At 43.8% G+C, this 26,766-nt stretch overlaps 1 protein-coding gene across 6 annotated transcripts in view; it reads left to right on the forward strand.

Annotated features, from left to right (window-relative positions):
- Atp13a4 (ATPase 13A4) overlaps positions 1-26,766 on the forward strand; it is a 134,833-nt gene that overhangs the window by 74,853 nt on the left and 33,214 nt on the right. For all 6 annotated transcript variants that reach the window (XR_009056816.1, XM_057764221.1, XM_057764222.1 and 3 more), the window contains 9 exons: positions 7,248-7,418; positions 8,402-8,559; positions 9,082-9,270; positions 11,275-11,336; positions 13,270-13,420; positions 15,111-15,197; positions 15,420-15,573; positions 16,977-17,088; positions 21,930-22,054. Coding sequence is in view for 5 of the 6 variants with exons in the window: in XM_057764221.1 (XP_057620204.1) it covers positions 7,248-7,418; positions 8,402-8,559; positions 9,082-9,270; positions 11,275-11,336; positions 13,270-13,420; positions 15,111-15,197; positions 15,420-15,573; positions 16,977-17,088; positions 21,930-22,054 (1,209 nt within the window). In the remaining variant the exon portion in view is untranslated. The remainder of the gene's footprint in view (positions 1-7,247; positions 7,419-8,401; positions 8,560-9,081; positions 9,271-11,274; positions 11,337-13,269; positions 13,421-15,110; positions 15,198-15,419; positions 15,574-16,976; positions 17,089-21,929; positions 22,055-26,766) is intronic.

A 26,766-nucleotide genomic window follows, 5' to 3' on the forward strand; every position in this document is an offset into this window, starting at 1 on the left:
TCCAAGAGCAAGGGAGATCCTTCCATTTTCTGGTATCCTCCTCAATTTCTTTCTTCATTGACTTAAAGTTCTTGTCAAATAGATCCTTTACTTCCTTGGTTAGGGTTACCCCAAGATATTTTATGCTATTTGTGGCTATCGTGAAGGGTGATGCTTCTCTGATTTCCATCTCTGCTTCCTTATCCTTTGTGTATAGGAGGGCAACTGATTTTTTGGAATTGATCTTGTATCCTGCAACGCTACTAAAGGTGTTTATCAGCTGAAGGAGTTCTTTGCTGGAGTTTTTGGGGTCGCTTATGTACACTATCATATCGTCTGCAAATAATGAAAGTTTAACTTCTTCCTTTCCGATTTGAATCCCTTTGATCCCCTTATGTTGTCTTATTGCTATTGCTAGAATTTCAAGCACTATATTAAAGAGGTATGGAGAGAGTGGACAACCTTGTCGTGTTCCTGATTTTAGTGGAATAGCTTTGAGTTTCTCTCCATTTAATTTGATGTTAGCTGACGGCTTGCTATAAATAGCTTTTATTATATTTAGGAACGACCCTTGTATTCCTAATCTCTCTAAGACCTTTATCATAAAGGGATGTTGAATTTTGTCAAATGCTTTTTCCGCATCTAATGAAATGATCATATGGTTTTTTTCTTTCAGATTATTTATATGATGGATTACATTGATAGATTTTCGTATGTTGAACCAGCCCTGCATCTCTGGGATGAAGCCTACTTGATCATAATGGATAATTTTTCTAATGTGTTCTTGGATTCGGTTTGCCAGTATTTTATTGAGTATTTTTGCGTCGATGTTCATGAGTGAGATTGGCCTGTAGTTCTCTTTCTTGGTTGTGTCTTTGTGTGGTTTTGGTATCAGAGTAACTTCAGCTTCATAAAAGGAATTTGGCAATGACTTCTCTGTTTCAATATTGTGAAATACATTAAGGAGTATAGGTATTAGGTCTTCTTGGAAGTTCTGGTAGAATTCTGCATTAAAGCCGTCTGGACCTGGGCTTTTTTTGGTGGGAAGGTTTTTTATAACAACTTCTAATTCTTCGCGACTAACGGGTCTATTTAGATTGTTCACCTGGTCCTGGTTTAACTTTGGTATATGGTACTTATCTAAAAAAGTGTCCATTTCTTTTACATTTTCCAATTTTGTGGCATACAGGTTTTTGTAGTAAGATCTAATGATTCTCTGAATTTCGTCTGTGTCTGTGGTTATGTCTCCCTTTTCGTTTCTGATTTTGTTAATTTGCGTATTCTCTCTCCGCCGTTTGATTAGTTTGGATAGGGGTTTATCAATCTTATTGATTTTCTCCAAGAACCAGCTTTTTGTTTCATTGATTCTTTGGATTGTTTTCTGTGTTTCTATTTTGTTGATTTCAGCCCTCAATTTGATTATTTCCAGTCTTCTACTTCTCCTAGGTGAGTCTGCTTCTTTTCTTTCTAAAGCTTTAAGGTGGGCTATTAGGTCTCCAATGTGTGCTTTCTCCGTTTTCTTTATGTGGGCACTTAATGCTATGAACTTTCCTCTTAGCACTGCTTTCATAGTGTCCCATAGGTTTGGGTATGATGAGTCTTCGTTTTCATTGAATTCAAGAAAGACTTTAATTTCTTTCTTTATTTCTTCCTTGATCCAGGTGTGGTTCAGTAGTTGACTGTCCAATTTCCATGAGTTCATAGGCTTTCTGGGGATAGCATTGTTGTTGAATTCTAACTTTAATCCATGGTGATCTGATAAGACACAGGTGGTTACCGATATTTTTTTGTAACTGTGTAAGTTTGCTTTGTTACCGAGTATGTGGTCTATTTTCGAGAAGGTTCCATGAGCTGCAGAGAAGAAGGTATATTCTTTCTTATTTGAGTGGAATGTTCTATAGATGTCTGTTAAGTCCATTTGATTCATTACCTCCCTTAATCCTCTTATTTCTCTGTTAGGTTTCTGTCTGATTGACCTGTCCATTGGTGAGAGAGGAGTGTTGAAATCTCCTACTATTAGTGTGTGTGGTTTGATGACTGCCTTGAGTTTTAGTAACGTTTCTTTTACATAAGTGGGTGCTTTTATATTAGGGGCATAGATATTCAGGATTGAGACTTCATCCTGGTGAATTGTTCCTGTTATGAGTAAAAAATGTCCATCTCCATCTCTTTTGATTGATTTTAGTTTGAAGTCAACTTTCTTAGAAATTAGTATGGCCACACCTGCTTGTTTCTTAGGTCCGTTTGCTTGATAAACCTTTTCCCAGCCCTTTACTCTGAGTAGATGTCTGTCTTTGTGGTTGAGGTGTGTTTCTTGTAAGCAGCAGAATGTTGGATCCTGTTTTCGTATCCAATCTCTTAGCCTGTGCCTCTTTATAGGTGAGTTGAGTCCATTGATATTAAGTGATATTAATGACCAGTGGTTGTTAACTCCAGTCATTTTTCCTTTCTTTCCTTCTTTCCTTTGGTAGTAGAGTTTGTGTGTTTCCCTTCTTCAAGTTGTGCTGGTGAAGGGTCATTAGATGTCTGAGTTATTGTGGGCATTGTTGGACTCCTTGGTTTGTGATTTTCCTTCAATTACTTTCTGAAGGGCTGGATTTGTGGCTACGTATTGTTTAAATTTGTTTTTATCCTGGAAAATTTTGTTTTCTCCATTTATAGTGAACGAAAGCTTGGCTGGGTATAGAAGTCTGGGCTTGCATCCATGGTCTCGTAGTTTCTGCAGTATATCTATCCAGGACCTTCTGGCTTTCATGGTTTCCATAGAGAAATCAGGTGTAAGTCTGATAGGTTTACCTTTATAGGTAACTTGACCTTTTTCCTTTGCAGCTCTTAATATTCTTTCTTTATTCTGTATGTTTTGTGTTTTGATTATTATATGACGAGGAGATGTTTTTTTTTGATCCAGTCGATTTGGTGTTCTGTATGCTTCTTGGACCTTCAAAGGAATATCTTTCTTAAGGTTGGGAAAGTTTTCTTCTATAATTTTATTAAATATATTTTCTGGACCATTGAGCTGTAGATCTTCTCCTTCTTCTATCCCTATTATTCTTAGGTTTGGTCTTTTTATTGTGTCCCAGATTTCCTGAATGTTTTGTGATGAGAATTTGTTGGTTATGCTGTTTTCTTTGATGAGAGTGTTTATTTTCTCTATGGTATCTTCAGTGTCTGAGATTCTTTCTTCTATCTCTTGTAATCTGTTGGTGGTACTTGTCTCTGTAGTTCCTGTTCGTTTATTCAAATTTTCCATCTCCATCCTTCCCTCGGTTTGTGTTTTCTTTATTACTTCCACTTCATTCTTCAAGTCTTGAACCGTTTCCCTTACCTGTTTGATTACTTTTTCTTGTTTCTCTTGGTTTTCTTGGGTATCTTTGAGAGATTTATTCATTTCCTCTACCTTTTTGTTTGTAATCTCTAATTGGTTGTGGCAGTTTTTCACCTCCTGTTTAAGGTCCTCTATTATTTTCATAAAATTCACTTTTGAGTCGAATTCTTCTAATTCTTCTGGATTAGGGTGTACACTTCTCATTTCGGGATTCCTGGATCCTGGTGATGTCACGTTGCCTTTCAAGTTGTTGGGGGAATTCTTGCATTGGCGCCTGCCCATCTTTTCCTTCAAATGGAGCCAGGAGAGGCCTGATGTCTTGGACCAGTCTTTGCTGTGACTAACTCTCTAGGTGTATCTCCTCAGTGTAGGGGCAGGAACCGTTCTCTTCCAGGTGAACTCCTCAACACCAAAACATGGATGCGTGGTATTCCAATGACCCGCGTAAAGAAGGCCGAATGCAAGGGGTCGGGCGGGGTCAAGTAGAACACAGGCGACACTGCAGTACAAGCTGGAGGTGCCTGCGCTCCCTTTCGGGGGTTGCTGAGGCCTGCCCGCTAGGCAGGCACTCACTGCTCTGGTTGGGTATCCTTAGTGTAGGGGCGTTTGTGCTCTCTACCGGGACCGTCCGCCCCAGGATAGTACACACTCACCCGTCCCGATGAAACTTCTGGCACCTACACAGGAACTCCTGGATGCCCCAATGAGCCAGGGACTAAGGGAAGTAGGGCGCAGGCAGAGCAGGTCCAGGAGATCACAGCAGAGACTGCAGCCCCAGCAGCAGGGGCCCGCTTTCCCTGGCGGGGACCTTGAGGCCTGCCCTCTAGTCAGGCACTCACTGGTCTGGGCTGGTAGCCTTAGTGAAAGGGCAGGAAACTGTTCCACAGCTAAGGACCTTGCAGACAAGGCAGGCTTGGGGGTGGGGGTGGGGGCGGGTGTGTAGGAGAGAAAGCCTTGCAGCAGGAGCTGGGGGAGGGGTGTTTGTGCTCTCTACCGGGACCGTCTGCCCCAGGATAGCACACACTCACCCGTCCCGATGAAACTTCTCGGCACCTACACAGGAACTCCTGGATGCCCCAATGAGCCAGGGACAAAGGGAAGTAGGGCGCAGGCAGAGCAGGTCCAGGAGATCACAGCAGAGACTGCAGCCCCAGCAGCGGGGGCCCGCTTTCCCTGGCGGGGACCTTGAGGCCTGCCCTCTAGTCAGGCCCTCACTACTCTGGGTTGGTAGCCTCAGTGAAAGGGCAGGAAACTGTTCCACAGTAAAGGACCTTGCAGACAAGGCAGGCTTGGGGGTGGGGGTGGGGGGCGGGTGTGTAGGAAAGAAAGCCTTGCAGCAGGAGCTGGGGGGGGGGGGGCGTTTGTGCTCTCTACCGGGACAGTGCGCCCCAGGATAGCACACACTCACCCATCCAGATGGGACTTCTCAGCACCTATGCAGGGATTCCTGGTGGCCCCAATGAGCCAGGGACCAAGGGAAATAGGGGGCAGGGAGAGCAGGTCCAGGAGATCACAAGCAGAGACTGCAACCCCAGCAGCAGGGGCCTGCTTCCCCTGGCGGGGACCTTGAGGCCTGCCCTCTAGTCAGGCACTCACTGGTCTGGGCTGGTAGCCTTAGTGAAAGGGCAGGAAACTGTTCCACAGCTAAGGACCTTGCAGACAAGGCAGGCTTGGGGGTGGGGGTGGGGGCGGGTGTGTAGGAGAGAAAGCTTTGCAGCAGGAGCTGGGGGAGGGGCGTTTGTGCTCTCTACCAGGACCGTCTGCCCCAGGATAGCACACACTCACCCGTCCCGATGAAACTTCTCGGCACCTACACAGGAACTCCTGGATGCCCCAATGAGCCAGGGACAAAGGGAAGTAGGGCGCAGGCAGAGCAGGTCCAGGAGATCACAGCAGAGACTGCAGCCCCAGCAGCAGGGGCCCGCTTTCCCTGGCGGGGACCTTGAGGCCTGCCCTCTAGTCAGGCCCTCACTACTCTGGGTTGGTAGCCTCAGTGAAAGGGCAGGAAACTGTTCCACAGTAAAGGACCTTGCAGACAAGGCAGGCTTGGGGGTGGGGGTGGGGGCGGGTGTGTAGGAGAGAAAGCTTTGCAGCAGGAGCTGGGGGAGGGGCGTTTGTGCTCTCTACCGGGACCGTCTGCCCCAGGATAGCACACACTCACCCGCCCGATGAAACTTCTCGGCACCTACACAGGAACTCCTGGATGCCCCAATGAGCCAGGGACAAAGGGAAGTAGGGCGCAGGCAGAGCAGGTCCAGGAGATCACAGCAGAGACTGCAGCCCCAGCAGCGGGGGCCCGCTTTCCCTGGCGGGGGACCTTGAGGCCTGCCCTCTAGTCAGGCCCTCACTACTCTGGGTTGGTAGCCTCAGTGAAAGGGCAGGAAACTGTTCCACAGCTAAGGACCTTGCAGACAAGGCAGGCTTGGGGGTGGGGGTGGGGGCGGGTGTGTAGGAAAGAAAGCCTTGCAGCAGGAGCTGGGGGGGGGGGGCGTTTGTGCTCTCTACCGGGACAGTGCGCCCCAGGATAGCACACACTCACCCATCCAGATGGGACTTCTCAGCACCTATCCAGGACTATTTTCTTAATGATCACAGTCCCGTGCTGACATTTTACTACCTGCTCTGCAAAGACCAGTTGGAAGTTCTGAAGGCTTCTTCCTCTGAACTGTCCATGGCGGCTTCCATAGCTTCAGACTTAGCTTGTATTAGTACTCAGCTCACTGCAGTGCGTGCCTCCCACCGCACTGGCACAAGCTGCCAGAGTCACAAGTGCCATGCCCGTGACTCTTTGTTTCATCTTACTGACTGCTCTGTCTCATTTGACTAGTCTATCTCTCCCCCATGTCTCCTTGTCCTGCTAACACCCTGCTCTTTCTAGGTGCTTCTATCACTGACCATGCCCATTGGATTTCTTCTTTATCTTCTCTTTCTCTGTATCCTTAATTGCTGGCACCATGCAGGGCTCTCTCTCTCTCTCTCTCTCTTGCTTTACTTACCGTGTCCAAGACGGTGAGCTCTGACTAAATGTCCTGAGACAAGGCCTCGTATGAACACCAGGCCCAAATAATTGTCAACCGTACACAAGGCTTTTCAATGTGGTTCTTCTACAGGTAGCTCCAGTCCACAGTAGCCCAAAGGCAGTTCCTGGCCCTCTTAGAAACCTTACTCTTATCGCTGTTGCCCTCCCTCTGTTCAGCATCCAAGCCAGGGTCCAGGAAGCCGCTTCAGTTCTATGTCTCTGCTCTATGACTGGATGATGTGAAACTTCCCTGATTTTTGTAGCATCTCACTTCTCATTTCTTGATTCTAGTGCTTCCTTGCCATTTCCACTCCACCTGCTGCATTTCAGGCTCCATCCCCTCCAGCTGTGACTTTTATAATTACTTCCCAGCTGACTTTCCATGCACCAACCGCCTGAGACTTTAACTCATCCCTTGCATCGTGGGTAGAGAATTTTTGTCTTACAAGGCATTGTAATACTATTCTACAAACTAAAGCAGTTAACCACAGCCCTGCTTCCGGATCCCAGGGCCTACAGAAAAAGTTAAACACTTAACTGTGTCACACTTGGGGTTCTGTATGTTTGAGCACCTGCCTAGGCCTGATGGCTTTGCACTCCCTGCATCCCAGATTCTTCGCCACACAGCTTGCTCTTCCATAAATGTCTTTCCCCAACTATTTGAATGCTTAGGTTTAAGCTGAAGTACATATGGCATTTATAATATGACATTTTACTTATGTGGCTACAGCCCACTCTCCTTTTCTAAAGCCCAGAACTCTCAACAAAAGAACCTATGCTTGTCTTGTATCCCTAGCGCCTAAGCTGCTTTGCTCTGCTGTAGGCTCCTGATGAAGTTCCGTGACACACGAGAGAATGTAAATGTGCTATACAAGAGGAAGGCATCCCACCTCACGAAGTGAGCTAGATCCTTGTTTCCCACAGGAGAAAGCATCCCTGTCACTAAAACTCCATTATCCCAGATGGCCAGCTCTGCACCCTGGAAGATGCAGACAGAAGCAGATCCCAGGCGGCATGTTCTCTTCTGTGGAACAGAGGTCATCCAGGCCAGGGCAGCTGGCTCTAGAGGTGTGAGAGCAGTGGTGCTACAGACAGGTGAGCATCTTCTCTGTTTGCAGTGACATCTTTCTGCTCAGGGTGTCTAATATCTTACCTTTACTAGGTCGGGACCAATCTTTGGCTAACACAACAAATACATGTAAGGCTGTGTATTTTAACTGCTGGCTTGCTGATTGAAGGGTGGCAAATGCATCTTAGTGGCATAATAGTGGCACATATTACAATCACCTCTGTTTATGTGCTTTGAGGTTTATAAACTCTACATCAAGCCAGCAGCAAAGACATAGCACGCAGTGTCTAACCCTTCCCCATTGCACACACGAAGAGTCTGAAGCTATTCAAGTCAAGTGGACAGCTAAAGACTGAGAAACTGAAAACTGACAAAGCTGGGCCAGAAATCCATCATTTCTAACCAGAATTCCAAGTTCATTCCCTGTAGGAATCTAGAAACTCAAAATTTAGCAGGAACACTCAGTTTTAATCCAAGCGAGGGAGACATGTATGTGTGTGTGTGCATACTCCCAGGGTCACTTCCTTAAAATTAAGCTGTGCTCGGCCGTGGATACAGAAAACCCCACCTCTGATATGCCCTGAAGTTAGAAATAGAGGGGGAGGAAAGCCAAGGAAAGGACTAGGCTCTGAGGAAGATAATGCTTTTCCATTCTAGCTTCATGCATTGCCCTAGACAACAGAAACCTGCTGTCTTTAGGTTAAAGCTTTAGGTTTTGATTCTTTAGCACAGTGATTCTCGACCTTCCTAATGCTTCAGATCTTTTAGTATAGTTGTTGTGATCACAAGCCATCAAATTAGTTGTGATGCTACTTCATAACTGTAATTTTGCTACTGTTATGAATCAGAATGCAAATATTTTTGAAGAGAGAGGTTTGCCAAAGGGGTTGAGATTCACATATTGGGAAACACTGTTCTGGAGAAAACCAAGGCAACATAGATGCTTAGAGGACTACTAACAGTATGACTTGTTATCTTGAAAATGTGGGACATGTGTTTGCCATTTCAGGGTTCAACACTGCAAAGGGGGACCTCGTGAGATCTATTCTTTACCCCAAACCCATGAATTTCAAGCTCTACAGGGATGCCATCAGGTTCCTCCTCTGCCTTGTAGGGACAGCCACCATTGGCATGATCTATACTCTCTGTGTCTATGTGCTCAGTGGGGTAAGCAGCCTTTGTATTCTTTCACACATACACACACATGTGCACATGCACACACACACACGCACACAAATTCACTCTCCTCTACATATTTTATTTCTACATGTCAACCTTATTTCTATATATTAACTATATTTCTATATATTAAAACCAGCTAAACTCCAAAGACTGTGTATAGGCACCTAGCTTCACCTATGAGCCATCGGTTGCTCAGTTCCGTGATAGCAATCAGATTATAGAACATGAACAGTTTGTTTACTGAAATGCCAGCACGATTCTGTTCTTGCGATATCCCCATTCTCTACGCTGCTTCCACAGGTAGTTTCAAAAGTGAAATATTTCATGAAAGTAGCACTTTGTACCTATCAGATGAGAACTCTGAAGATATTGAGAGCCATAACCATAGTCAGACCCTTTGTGCCATTGATGCCATGTCTCAGAATAAGCAGAGGAGGGGAAGGTCATGTGCACACAGTCGTTCATTGCTGATTTGGTTCTATTAACGGAGCCCTCTTCCTTTCCCAGGAACCGCCTGAGGAGGTGGTGAGGAAAGCATTGGATGTTATCACCATTGCAGTGCCCCCTGCCCTCCCTGCTGCCCTGACCACAGGCATCATCTACGCCCAGAGGAGGCTGAAAAAGAAGGGCATATTCTGCATTAGCCCGCAGCGGATTAATGTGTGTGGGCAATTAAACCTTGTCTGCTTTGACAAGGTATGTCTCTTTCATCCTTGCTCCCAGGGCCATTTGTCACTGCCATTGTAATGGATACGGGCTTTTCTCATTAGTGAGGCCGAAATAGTAGGTAGGTTATGGGCATCTGACCTTATTTTAGCTTTGGTTGTGTGTGAGCGATCTGGGAAATGGATTTTCTGGCCCTGAGCTTTTAAAAAGAGGGAGTAGAAACTGAATCAATGAATCTTTTAGGGTCCTTTCAGTTGCGAGAGTCTATGAAAAGCAATGTATACTCTGTTCCACGCAGTCACAACCCTCACACAGAAGCACATGCATATACATGAACATTCATATACACACACACACTCACATGCATGCACACACAGTTTAAGTAATTATGTTTTCTGCTGTATCCTCAATGCTTAGAACATTGCTTGACAATTGAGTCACTGTTCAATAAGAATTTATCGAATTATGGAATGAAGGAAAGAGAAAGGACTTGGTAATCTGGGTGTTAATATGAGACTTTTGCTGACAGTACAGCCATGGAGCAAACCCTTGCTCTGTGTTCCTAGCTGCAGTCTATGCTTAAAATGAAATCTTGGCTGTCTGCTACTTTCTCCTAAGCAACCTCTCATTTCACTTTTCCTCGTGGTTGTTTGTTTGTGTTATACACGATAAGTAGGGGATAGAGGTGGGAGTCAGAGGACTGGGTGGAAACCACGCGAGCATATGAAAGTGAGCAAAGGCCCCACATGGTGGAAAGACAGCACAAGACAGTATGATCTGGACTCGGGTAGAGGAGGGTGTTTGTGAACCTTGAAAGTCTAGTCAACACAGTTTTATGTTTCTTAAAGTTACAGGGAACCATTGGAGGTCTTTGTTGTTTTCTGTTCCTTTTAGTTAATAATAATATTTGGGTGAGTTAAACATGAGATAAAATTTGTCGTGTCAGTCTTTTGAAGTGTCTAGTGCACTGCCACTAAGCAGTTTCTCACTGTCCTACGGCAACCACCATGGTCCCTCTTGAGAAACATCTTCATCTTTCCACATGGGAATTCTGTATCCATTAAACAGTTCACGGAAGGCGGCAAGCATTGATGGGATGAGAACCTCGTTTTATGATTACTGGTGAATCAGAAAGTCACACCGAGAGCAGAAGGGTCATATGGCTTATGTCACCATGTAGTCCTATTTTATGACCAGATAAGCATCATAAAGGAAAACGAATTACTTATGATGTCATATTATGAGTTTGAAAAGAGAAACAAGGAACAGAAGAGATAATTATAACATAAATTTGAACAGAACAATGAGCAGTGGCTGTCTTATTTTATCATTCTTATTAGTTCTTACTGTGGGCTTGATATTAAACCAATCACTTCTTATTATTCATTTAATATCCAGGACAACTCTGTGTGATTAGGATGGTGTTGTAGATAAGGCTCCAGTGCCGGAGGGACTGTGTGATATTTTCACTTACACAGGTGATATTTCAACTTATCCTAGCTCTTGGTTGTTCTACTACACTGAGAAAATTATCATCATGTATTTTTTATAAACAAAATAATCAGATTGTAGGCTATATCTTTAGACTTCTCTTCAAAGTCTGAGCAGTAAGTTTTGTACGTAAAATTTCAACCCATTACTCGGTTTTGACGACATTCTTTTAGCTTCTGGTGTACAAACAGGGATCTACCCATTTTGTTGTTTAAACAGTCTTACCAAAGCCTTTTCTGCGCTTCCATCTGCAAGCAGATGTTCAACATGGTTCCCCGAGGTGACAGGAGCTACTCAGCTCTTTGTACCGCAGAGGACACAAACATTTACATACAGTTCAAGCTCATTGTGTTTGAATTCACTGCAGCTTCTTCCTCGGAACCCACATACTCATTACACAATACCTGTATTGTGGTCCTCCTTAAAGAACCCGTGTTGGTAATATCGTTCTGATGTGTATTTTGCTATTAAATCGTACCAGATTTACCTTCCCTACTGCATGAGTAGATCTCCCATTTAACCCAACGACTTGTTTCTGTTCAGACAGGCACCTTAACAAGGGGCGGCTTGGATCCTTGGGGAGTTGTGCCCTGTGACCAGAATGGGTGAGTACTCTGGCTAGCTGTACTGGGATTCCTGTGTGACTAGCTTCTCCTCAGGGCCTCCCTTGCCTTTACTTTCAAAACTACTAATGGAGACACTCGAACTTCGGCTTTTGCTAAGTAACGAATACTAAAGTCTGGTCTTTTTCCTTAGAATTTCTCAGGTCTCTCTAAACATACTTAGTAGCTCCATCACTCACAAACTGAGGAGGCGAGGAGGAGTTTGCAAACACTCTCTGAAATGAACTCTGCTTTAAGCCTGTTCGCCAGAGGCCTGACATCGGCCCAGAGTCAGTGTTCTAGACAGCCCCAGGCCACTATCCTTCACGGAGGTGACATAGTAGGACAGGCCAACATGACTCTGTATCCTGCTCTTCAGGAAGAGAACTGCCTGTGGGATAGTAGTTGGTGTACTCGGTTTCTTAGTATCCTGATTCTGGGAACCATGTCCTCTGCCTGCCAGAAACCCATCCTTGAGAAAAGATTCCTTTGTGTTCGTGGGTGTGGGTGTTAGGTGGTGGGGGTGGCCAGGAGTGGCCCATGGTGGTGGCGACTTGCTGTCTAGGAGATTTGCAAAACTAGCCCTCTTGTGGCCACATCTGAGTCTGCTTCCCTGTCTGCTGATGTCCCCAGTTTCAGCTCCAGCGTGGTCAGGACTGGAAGCACATGGCATGGGGCACAATATTGTCTGAAAGCGAGATTATTTTTTTTCAAAATATTTCATGCAGACAAGGTTGACTGCACTCCTTTTCATAATTAAATATTTTAATTAATCCTTTGAGAATTCCTGCAGTGTATTTTGATCATATTCCCCACCTTCTCCAACTCCTCCCTGACCTACATTTCCTTCTCTATATGCTGAGCATTGTGTCCTTTTTCTTTCCAAACGTATCAAGTCCAATTTGTGATCATAGTGCTTTTATATGACACAGATGACACACACACACCCATGAAGAATATTAGACTGGGCATAGTGGTACAGGCATGTAACGTTAGCTATTGAAGAGGCAGGAAGGTGGCAGCCTCAAGGCCTGACTGGGCTACAGAGCTAGTTCAAATTCCAAAAGATGCCAACATGAGAGGAGGGATGGCAAGTAGATTCTGACGGCCTCTAAGAAGCAGATCTTGCCTCTTCGTGGGAAGAAGTTACTGTCATTCAGACATTCTGTGATGGGATCCCCCTCCCCTAACCCAACTACTGTGCTACACAGTTGAGAAGGGGCTGTGCAACAAGGTTGAAGGGGACATTCCCCTAGCGGGGCCAAGGATAAACTCAATGACTTACTCTTTCAATTAGTGAATGAATCTCATGTACAACATATGAGTTTTATTTCCATTGATTTTAGACAAAGTCATTTTCTGTGGGACATGATGAGGATAATCGAGGCAGTATAGACACAAGATGCCATGGTTGAAGAAGAAATGCACATGGTCCTTTCCAAAATGTTTTTACTGTTCACTTCTTCACCATATGAACTAACTCACTCATCCATTTCCTTGTATGATTACTGAATATCTATGGTGGACCAGGCATCCAACATGCTGGGAGACAGATACAGAGAATATGCCCAGCCCTGTAGCATTGAAAGTGATGGGCACCTAACACACTTGGAGTCCTTCCATGACTGGAAAAGGAGTGGTCTACTCACTTGGGTGGGAGCAGACCTCAGAACAAAATGGGTACTTCTTATTCTTTCCACTCCTGCGGATAAAATAAATCCAGGAAGAACTAAGGCAAAGTTGGAAAGGGAGTAAGGAACAGGCTCTGAGCCTTCCTAGTATTCCTGAACAGACCTACAAGGCAGGATGGGAAACACACCGCTGTCCTGACAAGACTAGAGAAATGCAGCCGTGCGCATTAAATCAAAAACCTCCAAGAAGCTCCATCTACGGCAGGAGGGCACAGCCCTGAATCTTTGTCTCTCTTCTCTCTCAGATTTCAGGCACTTCACAGCTTTGCCTCAGGCAAAGCTCTGCCGCAGGGTCCGCTGTGTGCAGCCATGGCCAGCTGTCACTCTTTGATTCTTCTTGATGGGACCATCCAGGGAGACCCTCTGGACCTGAAAATGTTTGAAGCCACCAAATGGGTAAGTGTCTGACCTTCAGAGAATGCCAGGAACGTCTTTAATGCCAGCACAACACAAACTGTATCACAGTCCTTTACTACTTAAAAGAAATGTGGGATTTCCAGTATTATGTTAAGGGCAAACTGGTCTAAGCCTGGCTTTCTGATCCGAACTGCGTATTTTGTAGGTTTGCTGTAGGGTTAAATGAAATGGTACAATAAAAATCTTTGGTGTGGTTCTTAAGTTCCAGAGTACTTGGTGCCTACTGTAAGTCTAATAGTTGTCATGATCATTATACTTCTTGTGTAATTATTTTCTAGTTCTACCATTCTGTGAGCTGGTTTCAGAGTTTTCTGGAGTTAATTTGGCAAGGTGGTGATATGTTAATTAGCATGGTTTCACCTTTTTATAATACATACATAGGTCAAAGCATCACATTGCATCCCATAAATACACACAATTGTTATTTCTCACTAAAAATAATGACAGGAAAAATATGCATTCCAGTGCATGGGGATGCGGAAACACTGCTTTCCACAATGCTTGGGTAAGTTGGAGGGTCACAGCAACCAAGAGTTTTATTTCAGTTTATTAACTATCCCCCTAATTTCCAAGACCAAGAACAGAAATTCATTGCAGAGTTTCCCCTGAGATCCCAAACTAGATCCAAGAGCAGAAGCTCCTGTGGTTTAAGGATCTTGCTCTTTCTGTTCTAGTTTCAGCTCTGTCTCAACTAATGCTCAGCCTTGTGCAGTCTTCCTTCATGTTAGGACTTTGGTTCTCACGGCTGCAGGATGAGGGAACCAAATCAGACAAGTGATAGCCATATAAAAAAAAGAGTGCTAATCTGTCCTCACAGGAACTTTATTTGGCAATAGCTCTAAATACTGTTTTCGGAGTTGCTGTTGCTGTGGGCAAGGCAGGGAGGGAGAGACCACACAGCTTCAGCTTCTTTGCTATAGCTATTGTATCTCCCTGCCATTGTATGCAGCCCAGGCCCTGGGGACTGTGTGAGCACCTCTGGGAGAGCTGTCTCTGTAGGCTCTCCCTCCTCTAACAGATGTGATTATTTTTCAGTCTCTCATTCACTCGGAAATACTGATTCTGTGTCTCTAAGTAGAGGTTACAGTTTCTTTCCTGAGGTTTTTTTTTGTTAGCCACCCAATTAAATGATTACAAAGAACTTCAATATCTTTAGGTAAAAAGGTTTCCTTGCCTATAATTTAGAGTCATTATTACAGTTGTTCCTAGATAGCAATCATGCATAGGGCAAAAAGATGCCCTGCTCAGGCCACTTTAGACAGACAGGGAACAGCAGGATCAACAGCGACTCTAGGCAAAGAAAGACTGTGAGGTATCTGCTGCACATAAAACAAGCCCGGCAATTCATACTCAACATATCCATGCTAAGCTCTTCAGGAGCAGAGAATGAACCTTTATGCAGCAACTCCAACAGCGAAAGTCAGATAAATTGCATGAATAATTCAGAAGTGCATGTCCTTCACGTTCCAGCATTTTCACTGCCTTGTGCCTTTTGATTTGTTTTCCTGGAGTAGAATCCGTCTGATTTCACCAGGCCAACAGCAGGCGGAGGCCCATGGATACACTGAGGTGGTTGAGGCAGGTCTCCGCAAGAGAAGGGGGCAAACTTAGTCTCAGTGTATGAAGAATAAGCAAACCCCTCCAGTGAAATATCTCACTTCTGAAACAGGAAATGACTACTTCTGGGGGTGATTTCCACATCAAGGGAATGCCGGCAGACACCATGGTCGTTAAGCCGACAGACGCAGTTGGCCAGGTAAGCCTTGCATGTCAATCTCCCCACAGCGTCCACACCAGGGGAAACTGTGCTGACCCGCAGTGTTGGGAAGCTCACTGATGTGTCTTGAACTGCTGATGTGAAAAGTGTGTTATATTTCCTCTCTGGTTGGTAAAACAAGGGCTCAGGGTGGAGCAGTTAAGTCCCAGTAGCTAGATGCTTTGCCAGTATGCTTGTCTCCATTCCCTGTCCATCAACCAGGTCCCAGTGGAAGGGCTTGCGATCGTGCGCCAGTTCCCATTCTCGTCCGCGTTGCAGAGGATGACAGTCATTGTTCAAGAGATGGGAGGTGCCCGACTGGCATTCATGAAAGGTGCACCGGAGAGAGTGGCCAGCTTTTGCCAACCTGACACGGGTTAGTTAAGAGACGTGGGATACAAATGCCAAATCTTTGGGACCCTAAGAGAGACCTACATGGATCTAATCTACATGGGAAGTAGGAAGAGACAAGATCTCCTGAATAAATTAGGAGCATGGGGACCTTGGGAGAGGTAAAAGGGGAGGGGAGAGGAAGGAAGGGAAGTGAAAAAAAATATATAGCTCAATAAAAACAATTTTAAAAAATGCCAAATTTGTCCCCACAACACTCTAGATCCAAGTGGTAGCTGGGCATCACTTAGTGGTTGATTCATGGGTATTCCAAGCTTTTCCACCTTGGGTAATGACTGCCCCCACCCCATCCTCCAATTCCCAAGATAGGAGTCATGCCCGATTCCTCCCTTATAACTGCGTTGCTACTTTTTTTTTTTTTTTTTGCATTTTTCACTTGATTGCTCTCCACAGCCACCACCAGATTTTCAAACTCCTTTGAGATCATAAAACAGTCTTTCATGATCTGAGTTCCCTTCTATACATTCATCCCTCACATCTTGGGCTTCCTCTGAGCTGTCTCGAACCCCTGTGCTTGAGTACATAGGGATCTCTCAGCCAGCAAGGACTTTCCTTCTTTCACCCACCCACCTCCTACCCAGGCGCAGAAGCCCCTACAGCGTTCTGCATGCTGTTGCATAGTCAATGGCAGTGGTCATTTTGGTTTTAGTTTTAATCCCAGTATAATGTTTTCCCCCAACTAAACAGACATCTGTAGAGCAGAGCTTGTATGTATTACATACCCTTCGCAAATATTTGTTGTTTAAACTGGAGAAAAAAGAATCCCACTCATTCCCTAGTCTTTGCTTTTCAAATGATTCTGGCTCGGGGTGAATGTTTTAGTTTTACTGGATCTTAAGGTGTTAATGCTAGCTGGGCAGTGGTGGCATTCCCTTTTAATCCCAGCATTCGGGAGGTAGAGGCAGGCAGATCTCTGTGAGTTCGAGGCCAGCCTGGTCTACAAGAGCTAGTTCCAGGACAGGCTCCAAAGCTACAGAAAAACCCTGTCTTGAAAAAAACAAAACAAAACAAAACAGATGTTAATGCTGGTGATACAGTGTAGTTACAATTTCCTATAGCCTTGCTTACGGAGCTCTTTTTACTCCCTTTGATTGTCCAAGACAGGGTTTCAATGTTTATCTCTGGCTGTCCTAGAACTCACTCTGTAGATCTGGCTGGCTTCAAACTCATGAAGATCCACCTGCCTCTGCCTCCCAAGTACTGGAATTAAAGATGCGCACTGCCACAGCTCAGCTTTATGTAACTTTTTAAAAGTGTGTTTCCTGGGGTAAGAGTTGGATTAATGTGAAGGGTTTCTCTACCCATGCTGGCTAAGGAAACTGCATAATAATATTGTTTCTGTTGTTGTTTTTGTTTGTTTTCAAACAGTACCATCTAGCTTTATTAGTGAACTTCAGATTTACACGACACAGGGTTTCCGGGTCATAGCTCTGGCTTACAAGAAGCTGGAAAGTGACTGCCCTGCTACTGCTTTGATGAGGTAAAAACAAAGATGATTTTCCTGAAGAAGATGATTTGGGCAAGATGCGTCTGACTGGGATGGGAGGCCAAAGTTCTGGGGTGGGCCCAGCAAAACGCCATGCTTGGTTTTTGTGCATAGGTGTCTCCATATATGGTGTACAGGGATACAATCATCCTGCCCTGCCCGAATCATAGAGCTGATGTGAACACTGGCAGAACATATGAGAAACAGCTGTATAAAATACCAAACACAAGGTGACCTTAGGGCTGTGTGAAAAGTTGTGTGGAAATAATCAGTGTTTTAAGGGTTTGACATTGCTGGGCAGGTTCGGATATAATGTAAACTGGTTAGAAATAATAAAACTTCACATTGCTTAGAAAAAAACCCTTTGTAATATAAAATACACAGCCATAGGAACAAATAAATGCCAATTGGGTTTATGTAATCTAGATAATGTTTGCAGAAAAAAATAGGAAAACCTTCCAAGGGGTCATATTGGAGAACGTTGTGCTGTGTGTAAGGATGCTTAGTCGCTGAAATGGGTTTTAGCAATGACAGTTCTTCTTTTTGTTATTGTTTTTCTGCCATTTTGGGGGGACTCTCCTATTTATTTTTTCTTAAATGCCATTTCTACTATTTTTGTCAGCCACTATTATTTCTGCTTTTGTAGGGTTAATCAAGGCTCATTTTGAACTATAGTATTTTAAACTCAGACAGTCTCATGTATTTATTTTTAAGTTCATCTGACTTAGCCCTCTCTAGTTGTAACTATATTTTCACTACTTCCATTAGCATCTTTGAATTTATAGGTGATATTTTCTGTATATATTATCAGTAAAACATATCCTCCTATGTAGAAGTTAAAAGGAAGAAGAGAATAGTCCATTACAAAATATAATAGCTTAATAAATTCTTGGCTAATACCAGTAAAACAAAGGGAACAGGTTGTGGACATGGGAGATGGTTCAGTTGAGAAAGCATTTGACTTGCAAGTACACGGACCTGAGTTCAGTCCCAGAGCCCACTAGAAATGTGAGGCTTGGTGGTCCGGGCTTATAATCACACAGACGGAAAAGCTGACTGTCCCTGGCAACTGGCCATCGTAGCTCGGGTGGGGAGCTCTAGGCCAGTGAGATACAATGCTAGAGACTGTCCACTGGTCTCCACATGCACACACACCTGTGTGTATACACCTCTTTCCCAGTGAACACACATGCACACACACACACACACACACTGAACAATTTGCTTATATCTGAGAATAGACTCGATGAGATTGCAATGACTTCCTGCAGTGTTCTTTGGAGCATAGCCTCAATGCCTCACACAGCCTTGTTGCAAGGAAGACAGCTCAGTGAAGTCAGTAAAACATAGAAGGAAACAGTACAACTTCCTCTCAATATGCATAGTAGAGATATTCCTGCAAAATTTAGGAGTTACAAAAATACTTGTATTCATATGAAAAAAACATAGCTGGGGGAAATATACTAGAAACATTTTTATTGCTGTTTAATGCAACAACATTAACTATAGAATGATAGTAGGTTCACTAACAGTAGACTAATGATGTAATATAAAACAAACTGCTGGTGATTTAAAAAGCTCCTGAATATTAACTCAATTATTCAAAAGGTTTGAAGGGTGAGTGGCAGTTCTTTGTGAGCTTGTCATTGCACACAGCACTGAACACTTGCAAAAATTTCCGCCCCTAAAATGTCACCTAGAGTTACTTCTGTTTCTACTGAGAGGGACTGATCTGACCAACCCACTGACACTAGGAATGGGGGGTTATTAGATCACTCCCAGCTTAATCAGTTTAGAAAGACCCCTGAAGTTTGACTATTTCAACCCTGAATGCTGCGATCAGATCTACTCAGCTCTAGATCTCTGAAGTCAGAATTGGAAGTAAACCTTGAGATTAGACGTCACAACTTGAACCAGAGAAACCCCGAGTCAGGGAAGGCTGGTGCAGAACTAGACTTGATAAGATACTGTTTACAATGCTGCTCTGGCTTCTTACCTAGTGTGATGTGTGTGCGTTCACAAGCTGAAAATTCCTGGTTTGGGAATAGTAGAGACAACAATCACTGCACTTGGGAACCGTGTGGTCTGCAGGAGAGTGCTTGACTTTGTTAAAGCTATCGAACTCGAAATTCTAATCTTGCAAAATCTAGTATGGTCTAAACACAAATTGACAAATAGGCTCTTGTCTTAGGTTACCTACTTAGCTCTCTCATATTTAAGCCCCATCGTCAGCATGGGTACCCATGCGCTCTCTCTCTCTCCTCTCTCTCTCTCTCTCTCTCTCTCTCTCTCTCTCTCTCTCTCTCTCTCTCTCTCTCTGTGTGTGTGTGCTTTTAGCATTGATATAAACATCTTATTGAGGGTTTTTGCCCTGTTTTATACATATTTCTTCTTTTAAAGGTCATGGGAGTTTTAAGAACAGGAGGTTAATATCAGGACTGACAGCTGTCTGTTACAACCTTCTTTACTAGTGCAGAGGCTACAGGAGGTACATTGTAACCATTTCTTTACTAGTGTAGACGCTATAGGGGATACAATGTAACCATTTCTTTACTAGTGCAGCCGCTACAGGAGATACAATGTAACCATTTCTTTATTAGTGTAGACTCTACAGGAGGCACAATGTAACCATTTCTTTATTAGTGCAGCCACTACAGGAGATACAATGTAACCATTTCTTTACTAGTGTGGGTGTTATAGGGGATACAATGTAACCATTTCTTTACTAGTGTAGCCGCTATAGGGGGTACAATGTAACTATTTCTACAGGAGTTACAATGTGACCATTTTTTTACTAGTGCAGACACTACAGGAGGTACAATGTGACTATTTCTTTTCACATCTTGGCTCAGATTTAAGAAGACTGAAGGGATGTTGGGGACAGCAGAACCTTGGGGAGCTAATGATGTCCACATAGGGAGGGCAGTTTACTCAAGGTCACACAGCGAGGCAGAGGAGGACTGAGGTTGGAACCATGGTGTTCTGATCCTATCACTCATTGAATTCTACACTGGCCACATGCCAGAGGAGCTAGAAATAGGAGTTGTAAGAAAGCCTTGGGTCTTTGACCTTGCAGCCATTTTTTTTGCCTAGTATGGTAATTTATTATTGGCTCATGCCACATAACCTCTGAAAATATCTAAACCCTGTGGCCTAAGTATGAGGCCATAGAAAGACTGCGAAACTCTCAGCAGGTATCAGTTGAGTTATTCTTGAAGGGAAATACAAATACGTCTTTCCAGAAAGTTCTCATCGCTATGTCCAGAAATACCTGTTCCCTCCTCTAATCCCACAGCCCGGCCGTGACACAATTCCCAGTATTGCATATAAACAAGGAGGCCCTGCTTAACCTTCCCCTCCCAGTTGAATGTGAAATCTGGGAACTGCAGTTCCTGCAGCCTTTGCAAAGCTGCTCCTTTTCCTCACTTAGTAGCAACTCAATGGATGCCAAAGGCCCTCACTCATGGTCTCAGTTCCCAGGGAAATGCAGAATGAGCAAATTATTTCACCTTTATTGTATGGCCAAACATGACCACAAACAGGCAGCCAAGTGTTCTGAGTAGGCGGTATTTGCTGAGCAGTTCCTGTACATGGGCATTGTGTGGGCATTAATGAATAGAATCTTGACTCAGGTGGGTTTCTGTTCTGGGACTGGAGGCAGATCAAAAAGCTAATGCATCAATTGCATGAATAAATAAAGAGCTGCCCAGCTAGGTTAGAAGCGAGCTGTAGAGACAGCAGCTGTTCCTCTTTGGAGGTGCCTTAGGTCAGGCAGCATGAGGTAGGACTCAGGACATGAGGAGGATGTCCATGATAGATGTGGAAACTAATGTTTGCCATGGAACAAGAAAGTCTCCAACAGTCCGGAGCAAAAGTCTGGGCATGATTAACGACAGAGCACATCCATGGTGAGTGGCTCATGTGGAGACCGTGGGAGAAGTTATTGAGGCATGAAGTTGGACTATGGCTTGGGAGCTGGCCATCCAGGGACTGAAACACTGTGCACAGCATCATAGGGCATGCCACCTTCGCAGATCTGCTCTGTGGTGAGGAGCTGAAACTCTTCGCTTCCTGCCACCTAGTGGAGGGATGCAAGAGGTTCTAGGAGCATTTCCAACACTGCCGTGGCCCTAGCCGGTACCCAGGATAGACATGTGGGACAAGCTTGGCATGAAGGCTTTAGTGGATGCTGTTTTCATATGCATTTCAGTGTGAATTAGTCAGTGCTGAGGTCTTGTTTCTCTGTCTGTGTCTAAATAATAGAGTCATGGGAATGTTCAAGTCTCTAACCCTAAATGCATTCCCATACTTGGTCCTGTAGGATACTCCTGTAGATGCTCTCATGGCGGCCTCCCAGAAGTGTGGGGGCATTCTGTGGAGAAGAACAGAACTTCCAGCTGAGAAAGAAATAAGGGCCCAGCTTAGCTTTAGTAAAGAGCCCATCCCCTGGTCTCTACCATACCTCACGGGGCTAGAATGACAATCTGTATGGCCTTGGTTTCTTATTTTTCTTGTTTCTCACTGAATTGTCATGACTTTGTCTCCCCTCTGTGGTGGATAGATGAGGGGCTGAGAGTCAGCTCAGCCACCACAGAGACCCCTGCAGTCACGAACTAATTTAATTTTCTGCAAAGGCCAAAGTCAAATTTTTGTCCTACACGTACCTCCTCTTGGTTCAATTAAGCTAACCCCTGCACACCCTGACTCTTCCTGTTCCCAGTCAGGGTTGCTTATGGATGGGGAACAGTGCTGGGGTGGGGCCATTCCAGTGGGGAGCTCAGTCTTCTTGTCATCATTGCCATAAAAAAGCCACATGTGCTTCTCCGTTTAATCAGGGAGAAGGTGGAATCAGACTTGATTTTTCTGGGATTACTGATTTTGGAGAATCGATTGAAGGAGGAGACGAAGCCTGTCTTGGAAGAGCTCATCTCTGCCCGAATACGCACTGTGATGATCACAGGTATACAGCAAAGTGGAAACAGGGGCAGCTGAGAGACACATGGGGCTCGCCTCACTTAGCAAAGACAGCACCGATGCCAAGATGTCGCTCTAGGTGTCAGAAGTTGGCAATAAAAGGGCTTCTGTCACAGCGAGGCAAGACAAAACCAATTAGTCAAGCAGTGTAATGAATGTTCTAAGGTAAACACACTGGGGTGATCTGGTGGAAGGCGTGGAGATACAGTCCCACCATGTGGGGATATGAAGCAGGAGGATGGCCACGAGTTTGAGGTGAGTTTTGTTGATACACAGTTTCAGGCCAGATTGAGTGACAGAATGAGAACGTTTCTAAGGGGGGAAAACAGAATAAAAACAAACAACAAACACATGGCAAGAGGCTGGAGGGGTGGCTCAGCAGTTAAGGCACTTGTTGCTCTTGCAGAGAACTAGGGTTCAGCACACACATGGCAGCTTACAACCATTGGTAACTCCAGCTTCAGGGGATCTGACTCTCTCTTCTGTCCTTCATAGGCACTGGACATGCAGGCAATCTCTCTCTCTGGAGAGAGAGAGAGAGAGAGAGAGAGAGAGAGAGAGAGAGAGAGAGGAAAGAAATTAAAACAAACAATAGAAACACATAGCGAAATAAAACCAACAAAACCCCAGCTAGAGCAGTCTGGGAAAGTGTGTGTGTCTGGCCATCTGCTCTGCCTGAAGCACTTTAGTGAAGCCTCTCAGAGTGGCGGCATTAGAAATAAGAGCTGAACAGCAAGACTTGGGCATGCAAAGATGGTGGTTTTTATTGTCAAGAACTCAGAGGAGAAGACTCTTAGTCAGTGTGGTCTATAAACTGTGCTGATAACCCATCAGCCATAGAATCTCTGATTCTGGTAAAAAAAGAAGAAGAAGAAGAAGAAGAAGAAGAAGAAGAAGAAGAAGAAGAAGAAGAAGAAGAAGAAGAAGAAGAAGAAGAAGAAGAAGAAGAAGAAGAAGAAGCTGTCATCTCAGCTCTAATGCTAAATCTCAGATCTCAGAAACAAGGAGGTAATGGGAAGGGATCACTCCAGTGAAATATATGACATTACTTAAAGAATACTTGTGAACTTTTCAATAAGGGAGATATTACATGTAAAAAACTCACTTTCTAATTTATATTCCTAGTGTCTTGTCTTCTTTCTGCTGTCATTGTGCTTTAAACACTACTGCTTGTGTCACTGACATACATCTTCTCCAAAGCATTCACCCCTTTGCACACACACCTCCTGAGCCCCACTCCAAAGCTGGGGACTCTGGAACCTGTACTTACCCACTCCTGATTCTAGATCCCACCATCTACAGCACGGTACATATTTTGCTTTCTTCCTTTCTAATGCCCAGTCTGACTCCTAGACCATCCTGGGATACTTTGGTACTCATAAACATTTTATTTATCCAGTAGCCTTTGCTATTTTGAACATCATTAGCGCTAACATTACACATTGTATTAGTTAGGGTTTATTTTTGCAATGAAACACCGTGAGCAAAAATCAAGTTTTGGAAGAAAGTGTTTATTTGGCTTACATTTCCATACCACAATTCATCATGGAAGGAAGTCAAAACATGAATTCACAAAGGGAAGGAGCATGGAGGTAGAAGCTGATGCAGAGGCCATGGGGGGTGCTGCTTACTGCCTTGCTCCCCATGGCTTGCTCACACTGCTCTTATAGAACCCAGGACCACCCAGGGGTTGCACCACCTGCAATGGGATGGATGCTCCCCCATCAATCACTATTTAAGAAAACACCCTACAGGCTTGCCTACAGCCTGATCTTACAGAAGTATTTTCTTAACTGAAGTTTCTTCCTCCAGATGACTCTAGCATGTGTCAAGAGGACATAAAACTAGCCAGCACACACATGCTCACAGTCTATCTTCAGTCATGTTGCAATTGTGTGGGTAAGGGCTGTTCACTCTCCACTTGGGTCTTTGGTTCCTCTTCTCCTTGTGTTGAAAATTTGGTTCTGCTCTTCACTTATTTCTAGTTTCTTCTTTATGGTCCTTGGATGGATGGCGGGCATAATGTTTTCTGACTTTTCATATATGCCTATAACATCTTCCTTTGTCTTTATGGAGGCAGGCAGTTCTGTTCTAGCAATGGCCTGTCAGTGAGTGCTGTCCATGCCAGCCTGTGACAGCAAGCTCACTCTTCACCTACACATAGTGTTTTCTCCAAGAAAGAGAACTACAGGCCAATCTCACTCATGAACATCGACGCAAAAATACTCAATAAAATACTGGCAAACCGAATCCAAGAACACATTAGAAAAATTATCCATTATGATCAAGTAGGCTTCATCCCAGAGATGCAGGGCTGGTTCAACATACGAAAATCTATCAGTGTAATCCATCATATAAATAAACTGAAAGAAAAAAAAACATATGATCATTTCATTAGATGCTGAAAAAGCATTTGACAAAATTCAACATCCCTTTATGATAAAGGTCTTAGAGAGATTAGGGATACAAGGGTCGTACCTAAGTATAATAAAAGCTATTTATAGCAAGCCGACAGCTAACATCAAATTAAATGGAGAGAAACTCAAAGCTATTCCACTAAAATCAGGAACACGACAAGGCTGTCCACTCTCTCCATACCTCTTTAATATAGTGCTTGAAATTCTAGCGATAGCAATAAGACAACATAAGGGGATCAAAGGGATTCAAATTGGAAAGGAAGAAGTTAAACTTTCATTATTTGCAGACGATAGGATAGTGTACATAAGCGACCCCAAAAACTCTAGCAAAGAACTCCTACAGCTGATAAACACCTTTAGTAGCGTGGCAGGATACAAGATCAATTCCAAAAAAATCAGTTGCCCTCCTATACACAAAGGATAAGGAAGCAGAGAGGGAAATCAGAGAAGCATCACCCTTCACAATAGCCACAAATAGCATAAAATATCTTGGGGTAACCCTAACCAAGGAAGTGAAGGATCTATTTGACAAGAACTTTAAGTCTCTGAAGAAAGAAATTGAGGAGGATACCAGAAAATGGAAGGATCTCCCTTGCTCTTGGATTGGGAGGATCAACATAGTAAAAATGGCAATTCTACCAAGGGCAATTTATAGATTCAATGCAATCCCCATTAAAATCTCCTTTCACTTTGAAGATCAGAATTATTAACTGGGTAGTCTCATATATTTTTCTTTTCCTTTTTTTCTTTAATAATTCAGTCTGGAGCATAGCATTTTTAATTTTCTTTTTTCCTCTGAAGAAAATATTCACTATTGTTCATTTAAATACTGCCTTTGTTTTGTGTTCATTATATTTTTATTCCGGAATCTCTATTTTTTTACATGACAGGTTATTTATTACGTCTATGAAAGTCTCCTGGATCCATTCTATCAGTCCCTGATTTTCTTACAACTGCTGTAGTTTTATAATTTATGGTTTAAGGAGGGGTCGCATGACCTCTCCAAATCACGATAGAGTCCTCAGCAGTGAGCAGTGATCATTACCTCCTTCAAGTCACTATTAGAATTGGGAAGGGTTTCATTGTCCTTATATGGGTGTGGCTTTAGAGTCACCCTGCTCCAGGCCTTACCCTGGTGCAGCAGCATTTGAGTTCCCCTTATGCTTAGCCTGTCTCCGGTAGCTCCTGTACCTGCCAGTCACATGCTCTGCTGCATCGTTTCCTACCCAGCTGCTCTATTCCTACAGGCTTTGCAGTTTCCCTGTCATGCCTGGGCATTTCATTCCACTCAGTACATCTCCTTTTGTCTTCCTGATTTTTATGCCAAGTGTGTGGTCATTTTAAGCATCATTCTCTGTTATGCAATGCACTATTTTTCTCCAACAGTCTTTTTTTTTTTTATTTTATCTTTGACTTCCAGCTGTGTGACTATCATATGCTTGGATGTCGTTCTCACAGAATTTAACCTATTTGGGGTTTTCTGAGCTTCTTGAATTTAGAGATTTAAGTGTCTTACCATCTTTGGGGAGTTTTCTTCTATTATTGTTTCTTACACACACACACACACTCTCACACACACGCACACACGTACACTCACATTTCAATCTCTTTAGCCTCTCTTTGGTCTCTGCTGACAAGAATGCAAGCCCTTTCACTAACCTAATCTCTGTTCATTTAAAGTTAGTGCTCTTTGTTCTCCAATATGTGTAATAACTCTTAAGCTACTGAGTGTATCTAGTGTACTCAACAGAGCTGGTGAATAAAATAACCTCGAGTGTTATATTTTTCATTTCTAAATTATCCATTTTAATCATATATATTAATTGGTTGAATATTTCCATTTGCTTTATAAATGTTCACTTTGACTATATTAAGGATGCTTATAATAACTTCTTTTGAATTTATTTATTGCCATTAATGTGTGCATTATGTGTGTGCTATGGCACATGTGGGGTGACTAGAGGACTAATTTGTGGAGTGTCTTCTCTCTTTCCATATTTGCCAGGGTCCTATGCCTAGAGCTCATCGTTAATAACTTCTTCCTCCTGCTTCTCCTGCTCCTCCTCCTCCTGCTCCTCCTCCTCCTTCTCCTCCTTCTTTTTGAGACAGGGTTTCTATGCATAGTCTTACCTGTCCTGGAACTCACCTTGTAGACCAGGCTGGCCTTGACCTCAGAGATCCACCTGCCTCTGCCACCTAAGTGCTGGGACTAAAGGTGTGCATCACCAAGTCAGGCTAATAACTTCTTAAAATCATTATCTTTTCATTTCAACATGGAACC

This window comes from Chionomys nivalis, chromosome 3 (genome assembly GCF_950005125.1).
Source record: "Chionomys nivalis chromosome 3, mChiNiv1.1, whole genome shotgun sequence".
Classification (NCBI taxonomy): domain Eukaryota; kingdom Metazoa; phylum Chordata; class Mammalia; order Rodentia; family Cricetidae; genus Chionomys; species Chionomys nivalis.